The sequence below is a fragment of the Bombina bombina genome, chromosome 2 (genome assembly GCF_027579735.1).
Source record: "Bombina bombina isolate aBomBom1 chromosome 2, aBomBom1.pri, whole genome shotgun sequence".
NCBI lineage: Eukaryota > Metazoa > Chordata > Amphibia > Anura > Bombinatoridae > Bombina > Bombina bombina.
This window is the reverse complement of record NC_069500.1, coordinates 355,699,029-355,718,843: the sequence shown is the minus strand read 5'-3', so window position 1 is coordinate 355,718,843 and position 19,815 is coordinate 355,699,029. Positions and strand designations below refer to the sequence as shown.

The window sequence follows — 19,815 nt, the reverse complement described above, 5'->3', positions numbered from 1 at the left end:
TGCTAACCTATGGGCTATAATTTTTCCTGTGGGAATACTCATAAACGTAAATCACGAAAGTGGATCTATAATTAAGGCACATATTCTTTATGTAGGTTTGGCCTGTGGCTGAGGACCTAAATGATTCACCCATTTCAACTTTCTCGCATGCTACACAGTCTCTATTGTGACACTTGAACATACCCCTAGATGACAACCAAGAGGATTCTTTAGGTTTGGTTGATGGTAGTCGAGTGGGAGCTACTAGATTCCCTATAGTTCTGTTACGTCTGTATGCAAATTTGCAGAGTCCAATCGAAAGGTTAGCCAACCCGTCGTCTGCTTTAAGTATGGGAAGGTGCTTCCTAACAATACTGCAAACTTGATTATACTGCTCAGTATAATTCGTAATAAAGAGGAGGCCATTGTTGGTATCTTTCTTGGACTGGTTGGAATAAACCTTGGGACTTATCAGGTCTTGACGGTCCATGCCCCTGAATGTCTCTACAGCCATATCTATGGTATCTTTTTTGTGATTCTGTTTCAAATTGATCAAGGTCTGAACAGTTCCGTCTCAAGCGGATAAACTGTCCCTTAACTATTCCTGTGAACACACTCCTTGGGTGGCAATTCCTTGCATGGAGGAGGGTATTTCCAGAGATAGGTTTTCTGTACACAGTCGTGTGTACTTTTTCATTACATCTGCCAGAGAGGGTTATATCCAAATTGTTAATACAAACAGGGCTCGATTCTGACGTAAAACTAATACCTAAATTGTTGGTATTAAGGTATTGAACAAAATGAGATAAGTCCCTCTGTTCACCCCTCCAGATGAACAACAGGTCATCAATGAACCTTCTCTAGACAACTATCTCCGAGCTGAAGGGGGTCCCACCTCCATAAATGTGGTCCTGCTCCCACCACCCCATAAAGAGGTTGGCGTACGAGGGGGCACATTTTGCCCCCATAGCAGTCCCACAAATCTGGAGGTAAAAGACCCCCTCAAACTCAAAGTAGTTGTGCTTCAGGAGGAATTCTGCAATTCCTCCTGAAGAACAGCTGAATGGGTAATACCCAGAGCTGAATGGGTAATACCCTTCCTTTTTCCCTAAGCCCTGTGGTTGGTTCTACTGTTTTGACGTTGATCAATGAGGAGCAAGGAGGTGGCACACACACCCCACTGTGACGTCTGAGGAGGGAGCCAGAACGGACCCACACAAAGGACCTCTCCGGGTGACCTCACACGAGTGAGTAGGAAAGCGCCCGCCAAATAGCGGTTGTATGGACAGCGCAACCTTGATTATCTAGCTCCCTGGGACTCAAGTTGTGAGGTAAGCTCTCAGTTTGTATAATGGCTGGATTACTTTGCATCATCTGGTATTTCACAGACTCTTGTGCAGACAAGTCCCATTGGGTCCATTTATTGCTGCTGATTTTTGCAATATTTCTGTATGTATTCAGGCACTCTTGTGTAAGGGAGTACCTCTCTGTCTGTTACACAAAAGGCTGATACTAGCGAAAGCAATTGAAAATACAAATTGTTGTATCTGTCATCCCTTCACCCATGTGCTGCTGCTGATTCTTATTTGCACAGCGTTTTGTTAGAGAATACTAAAGTATTCATATTTTTAGTAAAGGTGGTGGTTTGCAACACGGAAAACTAGCTATTTAAAGTAAGAAATTAAAGGTAAAGGAAATATTTGAAGACAATATAAAACACTCAAGCAATTAAACCTATTGTTACAACCTACTCATTTAATGCCAAAATGCCAATGATATACTATAAAATACTTTATTCAGATGATATAACAGAACAGAAAAATACAATAATATTAACTTCATCTCCTTTTAGGGATATGGGACTAATTTCTACACAGACACAGAATATTATGAGGGTGATTGGAGATCCGGGGAAAAAAGTGGCTGGGGAAGAATGTATTTTGCTAATGGAAATATTTATGAAGGAGAATGGCTGGAAGACAAGCAGAATGGACAGGGCATGCTGCAGCTAGGTATTTGTCTTATGAGAACACCAATGTATTAGTACTGCTGGCAACAACCAGCAATAGGGGTACATACATTTATATGGTACAGATTTAAAGGACATTCAATTCAAAATGTATTCCCCTATAAAAAGTTTAGTTATTTCGCCTGATGTTCATGTAATTTAAAGGGATACCCATATTTTTCATGCATATGAAAGATTTAAAGTGTTAAAAATGTTTATGTGGAAAAAGGGTTAAGTAAAAGTAAATTTAAGGTGAAACTAACAGAAAGTGTCTGATTGTGTGCATATTGGTCATGGGACTCTAATGCTCATTGGCTGATAGGGATAGCCCTCATATAAAAAGTTGGCTTGCTTGGCACAGGAACAGCTTTTTTAAAAAATGTATTTAAAAAGCACATTAAGATATTTTGAATTATTCTCTTTTAGATGGAACTGGGGGTAAAAATATCATGTCCTTATAAATCTTAAAATTGTAGTTTTTAAAACTGACCCCAGTAAGCTTGTAGTTTATTTCATGGTATACAGACCCTAACCCACTTACATGCTACACTCTGATTGGTTAATATATGCAGAAGGTCATTTATATCTGTTCCTAAATTGCTTCAGAAATGCAGACACCGTAAACCAATACAAAATGGGGCTTTTAGAAGTGTGTCTCTGAACCAATAAACAAGAAATTTTACTGACAAAATTATTTTTAATTGCTTTTAATACATTTATGTTGTATGTAGATGTTTTGCAATGCAGTGATTTATTTCTAATGTACATGTAAAAATGTTTACCTTAAAGTGAATGTCAACTTAACGCAACTGCCCCATGGCAATGGATAGACTTTGCAAAATGAGCCTGGGTTTAATTAATCAAATTTGTTATATTTCAGTATTTTGTAAAATTTGTACCTTTTTAGCGCTCCAACAATAAGCGCAGCTCTCCTGCCCGCCATTTTGTCTAATTGATTGACAGATGACGATTCTTAAAAGAACTAATCCATGTTTCCCCCCTGAGGCATTCAGACCCTTTGCATAAACGTCACGGCCCGGGGGGAAACAAGGAATAGTTCTTTTAAGAATCGCCATCTGTCAATCAATTAGACAAAATGGCGGGCGGGAGAGCTGCGCTTATCGTCGGAGTGCTAAAAAGGTAAAAATTTTACAAAATACTGAAATATAACAAATTTGATTAATTAAACCCATGCTCATTTTGCAAAGTCTACCCAATGCCGTGACATTCACTTTAATCTCCACTTTAAATAAAGGGTGTCTTATTTATTTAAATAGTCCTAAATTCTATTAGAAACACTTTAAGAGTAACATTAATGTATTCTGCTCTCTCTCTTGTTAAGATTGGTAATTTGATCTAATTTCTTAACTCATAACACTAAAGACAAATATTTATGTTTGCAATTCTTGTTTTCCAAAGTGTAATATTTACTCAACATTATTCATTCTGTTTGCACAGATCATTAGTAGCAGTGCACTGGTTAAGGGATCCTCAGTGTATAAATAGATGCAGTTATGTTTGGCTGTGTGCTGTTAAGACATTTTTCTTTTGGTATCAAGGGTTTGAGTTACAGTGTTCCTGTAACACATAACCAGGACACAAGGTCTCTGGTCACTGTTCAATAGGAGTTTTAGGCCCTTTATAATCAGTGGAGGTCACATTTCACTGTCTGGGTTAATTTATGGGTATTAATCAGGAGTGTGTTTGAAGAAGAGGAAGACAACATTTAAACAAAATGAAAAGTTGGAAAATAATGCCATTTACTAAATCTTAGAGAAACTAAAACACATGTTTTATATATATATATATATATATATATATATATATATATATATATATATATATATATATATATATATATACACATACATACATACACAGAGTATAAACCAGTAATTCATCATTGAATTGCAAATACACCTCAAATACACCTATGAGTCCTTCAAAGTCAAACAACCTTGACATATACCATATCCCTTTTAAACAATTTTTATACATTTCAATAACAATTAGATGTTCATAGCTTAGGGATACAAGATACTGTAGGTTTCAAGTCTCATCCACCCAAGGGCAGATTTCTTCTCTCAAGCCTGTCTTCCAGACCAGAAAAGAGGGAAGTCTTCTGGGGTGCGTGCGGGATCTGTCCTTCTTAGGGGTCATTGTCCCAGTACCTATTGCAGAAAGAAGTTTGGGATACTATTCAAACCTGTTTTTGGTCCCAAAGGAGGGAACTTTCTTCCCGATTCTGGACCTAAAGTGCTTAAACAAATTTCTAAATGTCCCCTCGTTCAAGATGGAGACGATAAGGTCCATCCTTCTCGTAGTTCAGGAAGGACAGTTCATGACCACTATAGATCTGAAGGATGCTTACCTTACCAATCCACAAGGATCACTTCCAGTTCCTAAGGTTTGCATTCCTGGACCAGCACTTTCAGTCCATTGCACTTTCGTTTGGTCTAGCTACTGCTCCAAGGATTTTTACAAAGGTTCTAGGGGCTCTTGAAGCCATTGCCAGAACCCGGGGTATAGCAGTAACTCCTTACTTGGACGATATTCTGGTAGAAGCACCATCTTTTTGTCTGGCAGAGGGCCATTCAGAATCTCTTCTCTCTTTTCTTCGATCTCATGGATGGAAGATAAACATAGAAAAGAGTTCTCTTATTCCAAGCACCAGGATGGAATTCCTGGGTACTATAATAAACTCCATATCCATGAGGGTATTTCTAACAGACCAGAGACATTGCAAACTAGCTTTGGAATGTCTTGCCCTCCGGACCTCCTTAAAGGGACACTGAACCCAAATATTTTCTTACATAATTCAGATAGAGCATGAAATTTTAAGCAGCTTTCTAATTTATTACTATTATCAATTTTTCTTCATTCTCTTAATATCTTTATTTAAAAAGCAGGAATGTGATGCATAGGAGCCGGCCCATTTTTGGTTGAGAACCTGGGTTATGCTTGCTTATTGGTGAGTAGATGTAACCCTCCAATAAGCATGCGCTATCCATGGTTCTGAACCTAAAATGGGCTGACTGCTAAGATTTATATTCCTGCTTTTAAAATAAAGATAGCAAGAGAACGAAGAAAAATTGATAATAGGAGTAAATTAGAAAGTTACTTAAAATGTTATGCTCTATCTGAATCGTTAAAAAAAAAAAAATTGGGTTCAGAGTCCCTTTAAGGCCCGCTGTGGCTCAGTGTATAGAGTTGATTGGTCTCATGGTGTCCAGCATGGACATCATTCCCTTTGTCAGGTTTCATCTCAGGCCGTTGCAGCTGTGCATTCTGAGGCAGTGGAACGGCGATCATTCGGATCTGTCTAAACAAATTTCTCTGGACAACCGGTCGAGAGAATCACTCTCTTGGTGGCTCTGTCCAGATCATCCTCCCCAAGGGACATCCTTCTTAAGACAATCCTGGGAGATTGTGACTATGGACGCAAGTCTATCAGGATGGGGAGCTTAATACCAAGCTACCCAGATTTGGGTCGAGGTCCAGGAATCCTCAGGCGGAGCTAATAGATGCATTAACAGTGCCTTGGAGGTTCTGTCTAATTTACCTTTTCTCCAACATTGGTGTGTCCGGTCCACGGCGTCATCCTTACTTGTGGGATATTCTCTTCCCCAACAGGAAATGGCAAAGAGTCCCAGCAAAGCTGGTCACATGATCCCTCCTAGGCTCCGCCCACCCCTGTCATTCTCTTTGCCGTTGCACAGGCAACATCTGCACGGAGATGGTTAAGAGTTTTTTGTAGTTTTATTCTTCTATCAAGTGTTTGTTATTTTAAAATAGTGCTGGTATGTACTATTTACTCTGAAACAGAAAAGGATGAAGATTTCTGTTTGTAAGAGGAAGATGATTTTTAGCAGACAGTAACTAAAATCGATTGCTGTTTCCACACAGGACTGTTGAGATGAAGTAACTTCAGTTGGGGGAAACAGTTAGCAGTCTTTTCTGCTTAAGGTATGACTAGCCATATTTCTAACAAGACCATGTAATGCTGGAAGGCTGTCATTTCCCCTCATGGGGACCGGTAAGCCATTTTCTTAGTTAAACATAAAAGAATAAAGGGCTTCAAAAAGGGCTTAAAAACTGGTAGACATTTTTCTGGGCTAAAACAATTGCTTTACTAGGCATATTATGCAGATTCTAACTAATTATTGGTATTATAATCTTGGGGAACGTTTAGAAAAACGGCAGGCACTGTGTTGGACACCTTTTTCAGATGGGGGCCTTTCTAGTTATAGACAGAGCCTCATTCTGGGACTGTATAGGGGTTAAATGTAAAAACGGCTCCGGTTCCGTTAATTTAAGGGTTAAAGCTCTGAAATTTGGTGTGCAATACTTTTAATGCTTTAAGACACTGTGGTGAAATTTTGGTGAATTTTGAACAATTCCTTCATACTTTTTCACATATTCAGTAATAAAGTGTTTTCAGTTTGAAATTTAAAGTGACAGTAACGGTTTTATTTTAAAACGTTTTTTGTGCTTTGTTGACAAGTTTAAGCCTGTTTAACATGTCTGTACCATCAGATAAGCTATGTTCTATATGTATGAAAGCCAATGTGTCTCCCCATTTAAATTTATGTGATAATTGTGCCATAGTGTCCAAACAAAGTAAGGACAGTAATGCAACAGATAATGATATTGCCCAAGATGATTCCTCAAATGAGGGGAGTAAACATGATACTACATCATCCCCTACTGTGTCTACACCAGTTATGCCCACACAGGAGGCCCCTAGTACATCTAGTGCGCCAATACTTATTACCATGCAACAATTAACGGCTGTAATGGATAACTCCATTGCAAATCTTTTATCCAAAATGCCTACTTATCAGAGAAAGCGCGATTGCTCTGTTTTAAACACTGAAGAGCAAGAGGACGCTGATGATAACTGTTCTGACATACCCTCACACCAATCTCAAGGGGCCATGAGGGAGGTTTTGTCTGATGGAGAAATTTCAGATTCAGGAAAAATTTCTCATCAAGCTGAACCTGATGTTGTGACATTTAAATTTAAATTAGAACATCTCCGCGCACTGCTTAAGGAGGTGTTATCTACTCTGGATGATTGTGACAATTTGGTCATTCCAGAGAAATTATGTAAGATGGACAAGTTCCTAGAGGTTCCGGTGCCCCCCGACGCTTTTCCTATACCCAAGCGGGTGGCGGACATAGTAAATAAAGAGTGGGAGAGGCCCGGCATACCTTTTGTTCCCCCCCCCTATATTTAAGAAATTATTTCCTATAGTCGACCCCAGAAAGGACTTATGGCAGACAGTCCCCAAGGTCGAGGGGGCGGTTTCTACTCTGAACAAACGCACTACTATTCCTATCGAAGATAGTTGTGCTTTCAAAGATCCTATGGATAAGAAATTAGAGGGTTTGCTTAAAAAGATTTTTGTACAGCAAGGTTACCTTCTACAACCAATTTCATGCATTGTTCCTGTCACTACGGCAGCGTGTTTCTGGTTCGAGGAACTAGAAAAATCGCTCAGTAAAGAATCTTCGTATGAGGAGGTTATGGACAGAGTTCAAGCACTTAAATTGGCTAACTCTTTTGTTTTAGATGCCGCTTTGCAATTAGCGGCGAAAAATTCAGGGTTTGCTGTCGTGGCGCGCAGAGTGCTTTGACTAAAGTCTTGGTCAACGGATGTGTCTTCCAAGACAAAATTGCTTAACATTCCTTTCAAAGGTAAAACATTATTTGGACCTGATTTGAAAGAGATTATTTCAGACATCACTGGGGGAAAGGGCCACGCCCTCCCACAGGATAGGTCTTTTAAGGCTAATAATAAGCCTAATTTTCGTCCCTTTCGCAGAAACGGACCAGTCTCTAATTCTGTATCCTCTAAGCAAGAGGGTAATACTTCACAACCCAAACCAGCCTGGAAACCAATGCAAGGCTGGAACAAGGGTAAGCAGGCCAAGAAGCCTACCACTGCTACCAAAACAGCATGAAGGGATAGCCCCCGATCCGGGACCGGATCTAGTGGGGGGCAGACTTTCTCTCTTTGCTCAGGCTTGGGCAAGAGATGTTCAGGATCCTTGGGCGCTAGAAATAGTTTCTCAAGGTTATCTCCTGGAATTCAAGGAACTACCCCCAAGGGGAAGGTTCCACAGGTCTCAATTATCTTCAAACCAAATAAAGAGACAGGCATTCTTACATTGTGTAGAAGACCTGTTAAAGATGGGAGTGATACATCCAGTTCCAATAAGAGAACAAGGAATGGGATTTTATTCCAATCTGTTCATAGTTCCCAAAAAAGAGGGAACATTCAGACCAATTTTGGATCTAAAGATCCTAAACAAATTTCTCAGGGTACCATCATTCAAAATGGAAACTATTCGAACGATCCTACCTACTATCCAGGAAAATCAATTTATGACTACCGTGGATTTAAAGGATGCGTACCTACATATTCCTATCCACAAGGAACATCATCAGTTCCTAAGGTTCGCTTTTCTGGACAAGCATTACCAGTTTATGGCACTTCCATTTGGATTAGCCACTGCTCCAAGGATTTTCACAAAGGTACTAGGGTCCCTTCTAGCGGTTCTAAGACCAAGGGGCATTGCAGTAGTACCTTACTTGGACGACATCCTGATTCAAGCGTCGTCCCTGTCAAAAGCAAAGGCTCATACGGACATCGTCCTAGCCTTTCTCAGATCTCACGGATGGAAGGTGAACAAAGAAAAAAGTTCTGTCCCCGTCAACAAGAGTTCCCTTCTTGGGAACAATAATAGATTCCTTAGAAATGAGGATTTTTCTGACAGAGGTCAGAAAATCAAAACTTCTAAGCTCTTGTCAAGTACTTCATTCTGTTCCTCGTCCTTCCATAGCGCAGTGCATGGAAGTAATAGGATTGATGGTTGCAACAATGGACATAGTTCCTTTTGCACAAATTCATCTAAGACCATTACAACTGTGCATGCTCAGACAGTGGAATGGGGATTATACAGACTTGTCTCCGACGATTCAAGTAGATCAAAAGACCAGAGATTCACTCCGTTGGTGGCTGACCCTGGACAATCTGTCACAGGGAATGAGCTTCCGCAGACCAGAGTGGGTCATTGTCACGACCGACGCCAGCCTAGTGGGCTGGGGCGCGGTCTGGGAATCCCTGAAAGCTCAGGGTCTATGGTCTCGGGAAGAGTCTCTTCTCCCGATAAACATTCTGGAACTGAGAGCGATATTCAATGCTCTCAGAGCTTGGCCTCAACTAGCAAAGGCCAAATTCATAAGGTTTCAGTCAGACAACATGACGAACGTTGCATATATCAATCATCAGGGGGGAACAAGGACTTCCCTGGCGATGAAAGAAGTGACCAAGATAATTCAATGGGCGGAGGATCACTCCTGCCACTTGTCTGCGATCCACATCCCAGGAGTGGAAAATTGGGAAGCGGATTTTCTGAGTCGTCAGACATTCCATCCGGGGGAGTGGGAACTCCATCCGGAAATCTTTGCCCAAATAACTCAATTATGGGGCATTCCAGACATGGATCTGATGGCGTCTCGTCAGAACTTCAAGGTTCTTTGCTACGGGTCCAGATCCAGGGATCCCAAGGCGACCCTAGTAGATGCACTAGTAGCACCTTGGACCTTCAACCTAGCTTATGTATTCCCACCGTTTCCTCTCATCCCCAGGCTGGTAGCCAGGATCAATCAGGAGAGGGCCTTGGTGATCTTGATAGCTCCTGCGTGGCCACGCAGGACTTGGTATGCAGACCTGGTGAATATGTCATCGGCTCCACCATGGAAGCTACCTTTGAGACAGGACCTTCTTGTTCAGGGTCCATTCGAACATCCGAATCTGGTTTCCCTCCAACTGACGGCTTGGAGATTGAACGCTTGATTTTATCAAAGCGTGGGTTTTCAGATTCTGTAATAGATACTCTGATTCAGGCTAGAAAGCCTGTAACTAGAAAAATTTACCATAAAATATGGAAAAAATATATCTGTTGGTGTGAATCTAAAGGATTCCCATGGAACAAGATAAAAATTCCTAAGATTCTATCCTTTCTACAAGAAGGTTTGGAGAAAGGATTATCTGCAAGTTCTCTGAAGGGACAGATCTCTGCTTTATCTGTTTTACTTCACAAAAGACTGGCAGCTGTGCCAGATGTTCAAGCATTTGTTCAGGCTCTGGTTAGGATCAAGCCTGTTTACAGACCTTTGACTCCTCCCTGGAGTCTAAATCTAGTTCTTTCAGTTTCTGTTTTTGGTTGCAATTTCTTCTGCTAGAAGAGTTTCAGAGTTATCTGCTCTGCAGTGTTCTCCGCCCTATCTGGTGTTCCATGCAGATAAGGTGGTTTTGCGTACTAAGCCTGGTTTTCTTCCGAAAGTTGTTTCCAACAAAAATATTAACCAGGAGATAGTTGTACCTTCTTTGTGTCCGAATCCAGTTTCAAAGAAGGAACGTTTGTTACACAATTTGGACGTAGTCCGTGCTCTAAAATTCTATTTAGAGGCTACTAAAGATTTCAGACAAACATCTTCCTTGTTTGTTGTTTATTCTGGTAAAAGGAGAGGTCAAAAAGCGACTTCTACCTCTCTTTCCTTTTGGCTTAAAAGCATTATCCGATTGGCTTATGAGACTGCCGGACGGCAGCCTCCTGAAAGAATCACAGCTCACTCCACTAGGGCTGTGGCTTCCACATGGGCCTTCAAGAACGAGGCTTCTGTTGACCAGATATGTAAGGCAGCGACTTGGTCTTCACTGCACACTTTTGCCAAATTTTACAAATTTGATACTTTTGCTTCTTCGGAGGCTATTTTTGGGAGAAAGGTTTTGCAAGCCGTGGTGCCTTCCATTTAGGTGACCTGATTTGCTCCCTCCCTTCATCCGTGTCCTAAAGCTTTGGTATTGGTTCCCACAAGTAAGGATGACGCCGTGGACCGGACACACCAATGTTGGAGAAAACAGAATTTATGCTTACCTGATAAATTACTTTCTCCAACGGTGTGTCCGGTCCACGGCCCGCCCTGGTTTTTTAATCAGGTCTGATGAATTATTTTCTCTAACTACAGTCACCACGGTATCATATGGTTTCTCCTATATATATTTCCTCCTGTCCGTCGGTCGAATGACTGGGGTGGGTGGAGCCTAGGAGGGATCATGTGACCAGCTTTGCGGGACTCTTTGCCATTTCCTGTTGGGGAAGAGAATATCCCACAAGTAAGGATGACGCCGTGGACCGGACACACCGTTGGAGAAAGTAATTTATCAGGTAAGCATAAATTCTGTTTTCCCGCCGTTACCACTCCTTCCTTATGTAGTAAACAAGGGTAGTGAAACAGCACAATATGGAGTGGAGTGCTCGTGTAGACAGGGGAACTGCCAATTCACCCCGTAATATCCAAGACAAAGTAGATGTCCACAGCTCTCCAAATATAAAAAAATCTTTATTAGGACTTGTAAAAAATAAGCGACGTTTCGAGGTTAATACCTCTTAATCATGCAAGCGCAGACAACCGCAATAAAACCTTATATCTTGCGCACAAACGTTTGCACTCCACTCGTAATCTGGCCCTTTATGTGTTGCTAAATTTTGAGTTTAATCGCCTTATAACAATGAGGATGTCTGTAGAAGAGCGAGCACCACAAAATTAACAACCAAGGTATTTTATATATTGAGAGACTGACTTCATAAAAGCTCAATATGCATCAATAATAGTGAATTTACTAGCATAGGGTTAGATTACAAGTGGAGTGCAAAAATGTTAGCACTAACACCACTCAAGGTAAATCAAATTTTTCTATATATATTTGTATATAAAGTTGCAAAAAAATTAGAGAATAAGAGAGAGGAGGGAGAAGAATATATATATATAATTAAAGAAAAAACACTCACAGCACCAAATGTTAGCAGAGCAAAAATCAACCCCAATCCACAATCATTAAGTATATAGCAGACTGGGGTGCCAGGCAATAGTTAATATAATATTAAAGCGAAACAAAGAGAAAATTGGTTCAACTGAACCACAAAGACTATATTCGCCAGCATTGATTATTATGCTAAAGCCGAAATGCCCCAATATGGAGATGAGAGACACCAGGGGGAAAACAAAATATTTAATTTACTGCACCCAAGGAAATGTATCTAGTGTATACATTTATTAAAGGGGACCACAACAACTGCTTCAAATGTTCTAAACTAACTTGTTGTAATTGTACAAAATAAACTAGATATCAATTATTTATGCAGTATTTTCATATTTTCATTATGTTGTAGAAAAACAGCTTTATAATTTAAAGTTTAATCAGCAGCCTAGCACTTGCTATGTCTGCTGCCATATTGGTATCTAACAAGAATATCAATCAAGAGATTGTTGTTCCATCCTTGTGTCCTAATCCTTCTTCAAAGAAGGAACGTCTATTACACAATCTGGACGTGGTTCGTGCTTTAAAGTTTTTTTTTTTTTTTTAACATTCTCATTCTTGTGTATATTTTTTTTTTTTTTTTTTTTAAAGGCAATTCTTTATTTAGATTCAAACAAACATACAAAGGTCACAAACAACAGTAAGAAAATATATTGTAGAGGTTCGGCAGTTTAGACTCAATGAAATTGTGGGGACATGCAGTTAGAATTCAGTCCAAAGTCTCACAGAGATATCTGGCGGCATGTCTAAAGGGGCGAGTTCTGCTTTTGCCGGTTTAGTGCGTGGGTTTGCCTTGTTTTCCTTTTTTACAAAGTTTAAGTCTGAACAGTAGATGTTGAAAAATCTAGTAACATATTTTCTTTTTCAGAATAATAGGGGAGGTAAATAACAAAAGTGATAACCATATCAGTAACAATAAAAGTTAGGGAAAGAAGGGTATAGGAGAGGGGGGGAGGGGGGAGGTCAGAATAATAAGTATGTGTCACTCAGAGAGGGGGGGGAAGAAGGTTCTGGCAAGACACTCAAGCATGTTTGTCGATCTATTGCTAGATCCAGTCATCTGATTGGGTTTCCTTCCCATGTCAGGAGCATTAATTTGTGTATGTCAGGTTGGCCCACTTTAAGGTAGTGGAACCTTTCCAGTTGGAGGTGAGATGAAACTATTGATTTCCACTCTGAAAGAGTGGGGATGGAGTCGGTTTTCCATTTTTGAGGGATAAGAGTTTTAGCTCCATTCAGCATGATTGTGAGGAGGGATTTGTCATGTACATTAGAGAGTTTTGGTAAGTCATGGTAAAGTAGTGTCATAGGGGTTGGGTGAATCGTTATGTCTAGTTTTTGGTTGATCTCGTCAAATATTTCTTTCCAGAAATCTCCTAGCTTGGGGCAGTCCCACCAAATATGTAACATCGAGCCTACTCGTGCTTTAAAGTTTTACTTACAAGCTACTAAAGATTTTCGACAAACATCTGCTTTGTTTGTTGTCTACTCTGGACAGAGGAGAGGTCAAAAGGCTTCGGCAACCTCTCTTTCTTTTTGGCTAAGAAGCATAATCCGCTTAGCCTATGAGACTGCTGGCCAGCAGCCTCCTAAAAGGATTACAGCTCATTCTACTAGAGCTGTGGCTTCCACTTGGGCCTTTAAAAATGAGGCTTCTGTTGAACAGATTTGCAAGGCGGCGACTTGGTCTTCGCTTCATACTTTTTCAAAATTCTACAAATTTGATACTTTTGCTTCTTTGGAGGCTATTTTTGGGAGAAAGGTTTTACAGGCAGTGGTACCTTCCGTTTAAGTACCTGCCTTGTCCCTCCCTTCATCCGTGTACTTTAGCTTTGGTATTGGTATCCCACAAGTAATGGATGATCCGTGGACTGGATACACCTTACAAGAGAAAACACAATTTATGCTTACCTGATAAATTTATTTCTCTTGTGGTGTATCCAGTCCACGGCCCGCCCTGTCATTTTAAGGCAGGTAATTTTTTCATTTAAACTACAGTCACCACTGAACCCTATGGTTTCTCGTTTCTCTGAGTGTTTTCGGTCGAATGACTGGATATGGCAGTTAGGGGAGGAGCTATATAACAGCTCTGCTGTCGGTGTCCTCTTGCAACTTCCTGTTGGGAATGAGACTATCCCCACAAGTAATGGATGATCCGTGGACTGGATACACCACAAGAGAAATAAATTTATCAGGTAAGCATAAATTGTGTTTTCCTTTGGCCACTTTGACATTCCACACCTGTGCATATCACTACTTATACGCACTTATTCTCTTTTCTTCACGTGTCAACCATTCTTGTCGAAAGTGTGGTGATTTAGACATGGATTTAGAGTTTATATAATGATATGTGGTGCTGAGCGATGTTTTAACATGTATCCTATCACTGGTTGTTGTGGACGTGCTTGTGTAACCCATGTCCTTCTCCTTTATTTTTTGTACTTTATTTTTCAATATCTAATAAAAACCGTTAAAACTAAAAAAAAAAAAGAAGATATTTCCTATATCAGATTCAAGGAATCTTGGCAGACGGTTCCCAAAGTGGAAGGGGCAATTTCCATGCTAGCCAAGAGAACTACTATTCCTATAGAGGATAGTTGTTCCTTTAAGGATCCTATGGATAAGAAGTTACAGGGGTTACTCAAGAAGATGTATGTACACCAGGGTCTACAATGGCAACCCACGGTTTGTATTGCTACTGTCACTAGTGCGGCAGCATACTGGTTTGATGCATTGTCTGAATCTATTCGGGCAGACACTCCCCTCGAAGAAAACTAGGATAAGATAAAGGCCCTTAAGTTGGCCATCTCCTTTATCACGGATGCTTCCCTTCAGGTTATTAAGCTGGGAGCTAAGATTTCTGGTTTTGCCGTACTGGCCCGCAGAGCTTAATGGTTAAAATCTTGGTCTGCGGATGTGTCATCTAAGTCTAAACTTTTGGCGATTCCTTACAAAGGAAAGACTTTGGGGCCTAGTTATCAAGCCGTCAACCTCAAATACGCTGGAATTCCGCAGCGTATTTGTGGCGAGGCTGATACGCCTTAGTTATCAAAGGCTCGAGACCGGCAAAAGTAGAATTTTGTGACGTAAGCTTCGATCCGCCGGACTCAGTCCGACACAGATCGATTCTTACGTCACTCCAGATGTTCCGCACACAAGTGCGGCACATTCTCACTACTTTTGCTAGTTATCAAAAAACTAGCAGGGACGCTCGGCACTTTTACGGCCCAGCGTACCTGGTTTTCAAACCGCCACCCCTGGAGGCGGCGGATCCCATAGGAATCAATGGGAGTCTGACCATAGCGAAAGTACAAGTTCGCTGCTGAAAGACATCCCATTGATTTCTATGGGAGCTGTCTACACCTAACACCCTAACATGTACCCCGAGTCTAAACACCACTAATCTGTCCCCCCCTACACCGCCGCAACTAAATAAAGTTATTACCCCCTAAACCGCCGCTCCCGGAGCCCACCGCAAGCTACTCTATACATATTAACCCCTAAACCGCCGCAACTATAATAAATGTATTAACCCCTAAACCGCCGCTCCCTGAACCCGCCGCAACCTATATTAAATGTATTAACCCCTATCCTGCCCCCCCTACACCGTCGCCACCTATAATAAATTTAATAACCCCTAATCTGCCCCCCCTACACCGTCGCCACCTATAATAAATTTATTAACCCCTATCCTGCCCCCCACTATGCCGCTGCCACTGTAATAAAATTATTAACCCCTAAACCTAAGTCTAACCCTAACGCCCCCCTAACTTAAATATTAATTAAATAAATCTAAATAAATTAACTCTTATTAACTAAATGAATCCTATTTAAAGCTAAATACTTACCTATAAAATAAACCCTAATATAGCTACAATATAAATTATAATTATATTCTAGCTATTTTAGGATTTATTTTTATTTTACAGGTACCTTTCAATTTATTTTAACTAGGTACAATAGCTATTAAATAAATAGTTATTAACTATTTAATAGCTTACCTAGCTAAAATAAACTTGAAATTTACCTGTAAAATAAATCCTAACCTAAGTTACAATTACACCTAACACTACACTATACTTTAATAAATTATTCCTATTTAAAAATAAATACTTACCTGTAAAATAAACCCTAAGATAGCTACAATATAATTAATAATTATATTGTAGCTATCTTAGGATTTATATTTATTTTACAGGTAACTTTGTATTTATTTTAGCTAGTTAGAATAGTTATTAAATAGTTATTAACTATTTAATAACTACCTAGCTAAAAGAAATACAAAATTACCTGTAAAATAAATCCTAACCTAAGTTACAATTAAACCTAATACTACACTATCATTAAATTAATTAAATAAACTACCTACAAATAACTACAATTAAATACAATGACATAAACTAACTAAAGTACAAAAAATAAAAGTACAAAAAATAAAAAAAGCTAAGTTACAAAAAATAAAAAAATAAGTTACAAACATGTTAAAAATATTACAACAATTTTAAGCTACTTACACCTAATCTAAGCCCCCTAATAAAATAACAAACCCCCCAAAATAAAAAAAATGCCCTACCCTATTCTAAATTAAATAAAGTTCAAAGCTCTTTTACCTTACCAGCCCTTAAAAGGGCCATTTGTGGGGGCATGCCCCAAAGAAAACAGCTCTTTTGCCTGTAAAAGAAAAATACACCCCCCCCAACATTAAAACCCACCACCCACATACCCCTAATCTAACCCAAACCCCCCTTACAAAAACCTAACACTAATCCCCTGAAGATCATCCTACCTTGTCTTCACTCAGCCGAGCAGCGATGGAACCGAAGTGGACATCCGGAGCGGAAGAAGTTAATCCTCCAAGCGGCGCTGAAGAAATCTTCCATCTGATGAAGTCATCATCCAGGCGGCGCTGAAGAAAAGTCTTCGATCCGGCCGATGTCATCTTCAAAGAGGCGCTGAAGAGGTCTTCTATCCGGGCGATGTCATCTTCCAAGCCGGGTCTTGAATCTTCCTCCCGCCGACGCGGAACCTCCTTCTTCACCGACAGACTACGACGAATGAAGGCTCCTTTAAGGGACGTCATCCAAGATGGCGTCCCCTCAATTCCGATTGGCTGATAGGATTCTATCAGCCAATCGGAATTAAGGTAGGAAAAATCTGATTGGCTGATGGAATCAGCCAATCAGATTGAGCTCGCATTCTATCTATTCCATCAGCCAATCAGAATTTTCCTACCTTAATTCCGATTGGCTGATAGAATCCTATCAGCCAATCGGAATTGAGGGGACGCCATCTTGGATGACGTCCCTTAAAGGAGCCTTCATTCGTCGTAGTCCGTCGGTGAAGAAGGAGGTTCCGCGTCGGCGGGAGGAAGATTCAAGACCCGGCTTGGAAGATGACATCGCCCGGATAGAAGACCTCTTCAGCGCCTCTTTGAAGATGACATCGGCCGGATCGAAGACTTTTCTTCAGCGCCGCCTGGATGATGACTTCATCGGATGGAAGATTTCTTCAGCGCCACTTGGAGGATTAACTTCTTCCACTCCGGATGTCCACTTCGGTTCCATCGCTGCTCGGCTGAGTGAAGGCAAGGTAGGATGATCTTCTGGGGATTAGTGTTAGGTTTTTGTAAGGGGGGTTTGGGTTAGATTAGGGGTATGTGGGTGGTGGGTTTTAATGTTGGGGGGGGGGTTGTATTTTTCTTTTACAGGCAAAAGAGCTGTTTTCTTTGGGGCATGCCCCCACAAATGGCCCTTTTAAGGGCTGGTAAGGTAAAAGAGCTTTGAACTTTATTTAATTTAGAATAGGGTAGGGCATTTTTTTTATTTTGGGGGGGTTTGTTATTTTATTAGGGGGCTTAGATTAGGTGTAAGTAGCTTAAAATTGTTGTAATATTTTTAACATGTTTGTAACTTATTTTTTTATTTTTTGTAACTTAGCTTTTTTTATTTTTTGTACTTTAGTTAGTTTATGTCATTGTATTTAATTGTAGTTATTTGTAGGTAGTTTATTTAATTAATTTAATGATAGTGTAGTATTAGGTTTAATTGTAACTTAGGTTAGGATTTATTTTACAGGTAATTTTGTATTTCTTTTAGCTAGGTAGTTATTAAATAGTTAATAACTATTTAATAACTATTCTAACTAGCTAAAATAAATACAAAGTTACCTGTAAAATAAATATAAATCCTAAGATAGCTAGAATATAATTATTATTTATATTGTAGCTATATTAGGGTTTATTTTATAGGTAAGTATTTAGCTTTAAATAGGATTCGTTTAGTTAATAAGAGTTAATTTATTTAGATTTATTTAATTAATATTTAAGTTAGGGGGGCGTTAGGGTTAGGGTTAGACTTAGGTTTAGGCGTTAATAATTTTATTACAGTGGCGGCGGCGTAGTGGGGGGCAGGATAGGGGTTAATAAATTTATTATAGGGGGCGACGGTGTAGGGGAGGCAGATTAGGGGTTAATAAATTTATTATAGGGGGCGACGGTGTAGGGGAGGCATATTAGGGGTTAATAAATTTATTATAGGTGACGACGGTGTAGGGGGGCAGGATAGGGGTTAATAGGTTTAATATAGGTTGCGGCGGGTTCAGGGAGCGGCGGTTTAGGGGTTAAACTATTTATTTAGTTGCGGAGAGGTGCGGGATCAGCAGGATAGGGGTTAATAACTTTATAATAGAGGGCGACGGTGTAGGGGGGGCAGGATAGGGGTTACTAGGTATACTGTAGGTGGCAGCGGTGTCCGGGAGCGGCGGTTTAGGGGTTAATACATTTATCAGAGTTGCGGCAGGGTCTAGGAGAGGCGGTTTAGGGGTTAATACATTTATAAGAGTTGCGGCGGGGTCTAGGAGCGGCGGTTTAGGGGTTAGTAACTTTATTTAGTTGCGGGGGGCTCCGGGGGCGCCGGTATAGGGATAGAACAGTGTAGTTTAGTGTTAGTGCTTAGTGACAGGCTAGCAATAAAGCTGGGAAAAAGCCGAAGAGCAGCGAGATCGGATGAGTGATAACTCTCACAGTCCGCTGCTCATCACCCCGCGGCTTTTTGACAGCTTTATTTGATAACTTAGGCGTATTTTTTCAGGTCCGCGGCGGCGATGTGAGGCGAGCTTAGGCGGGCGTATTGGGCCGGCGAAGCCAGAAAAGTAGACGGCTTGATAACTACCCCCCTTTGTTTGGGCTGGGGTTGACGGAAATAATTTCTGACATCACGGGAGGAAAGGGACATTTCCTCCCTCAGGATAAGAGAAATAAACAAAAGGGACGTCAGAGTAATTTTCATTCCTTTCGAAATTTCAAGGGAAATCCTTCCACTTCCTCCTCCAAGCAGGAGCAGTCCAAGCCTTCCTGGAGACCCAATCAGTCTTGGATCAAGGGAAAACAATCCAAAAAGCCTGCTATTGAAACAAAAGCAGCATGAAGGGTCTGCCCCCGATCCGGGACCGGATCTTGTGGTGGGCAGACTTTCATTCTTCGCTCAGGCTTGGGTTCGAGATGTTCAGGATCCCTGGGCGGTGGACAACGTGTCCCAGGGATACAAACTAGAGTTCAAGACCTTTCCTCCCAGGGGCAGGTTTCTGCTTTCAAGATTATCTGTAGACCAGACAAAAAGAGAGACGTTCTTACACTGTGTTCGGGACCTCTCCGACCTGGGAGTCATAGTTCCTGTTCCAATGCAGGAACAGGTCTGGGGTTCTATTCCAATCTGTTCGTGGTTCCCAAAAAGGAGGGAACCTTCAGACCGATTATAGATCTCGAGAGTCTAAACAAATTCCTCAGAGTGGCGTCCTTCAAGATGGAAACTATTCATTCCATTCTTCCTTTGGTCCAAGAGGGTCAATTTATAACGGTGGATTTAAAGGACGCGTACCTGCATGTTCCCATTCACAGGGACCATCACAAGTTTCTAAGGTCTGCATTTCTAGACAAAC

The 19,815-nt window shown here is 40.7% G+C and overlaps 1 protein-coding gene across 1 annotated transcript in view; it reads left to right on the top strand.

Moving 5' to 3' along the window:
- Positions 1–19,815, top strand: part of MORN3 (MORN repeat containing 3) — a 124,944-nt gene that overhangs the window by 56,071 nt on the left and 49,058 nt on the right. Inside the window, exon 4 of the mRNA XM_053701748.1 lies at positions 1,832–1,991. Coding sequence (XP_053557723.1) covers positions 1,832–1,991 — 160 coding nt within the window. The remainder of the gene's footprint in view (positions 1–1,831; positions 1,992–19,815) is intronic.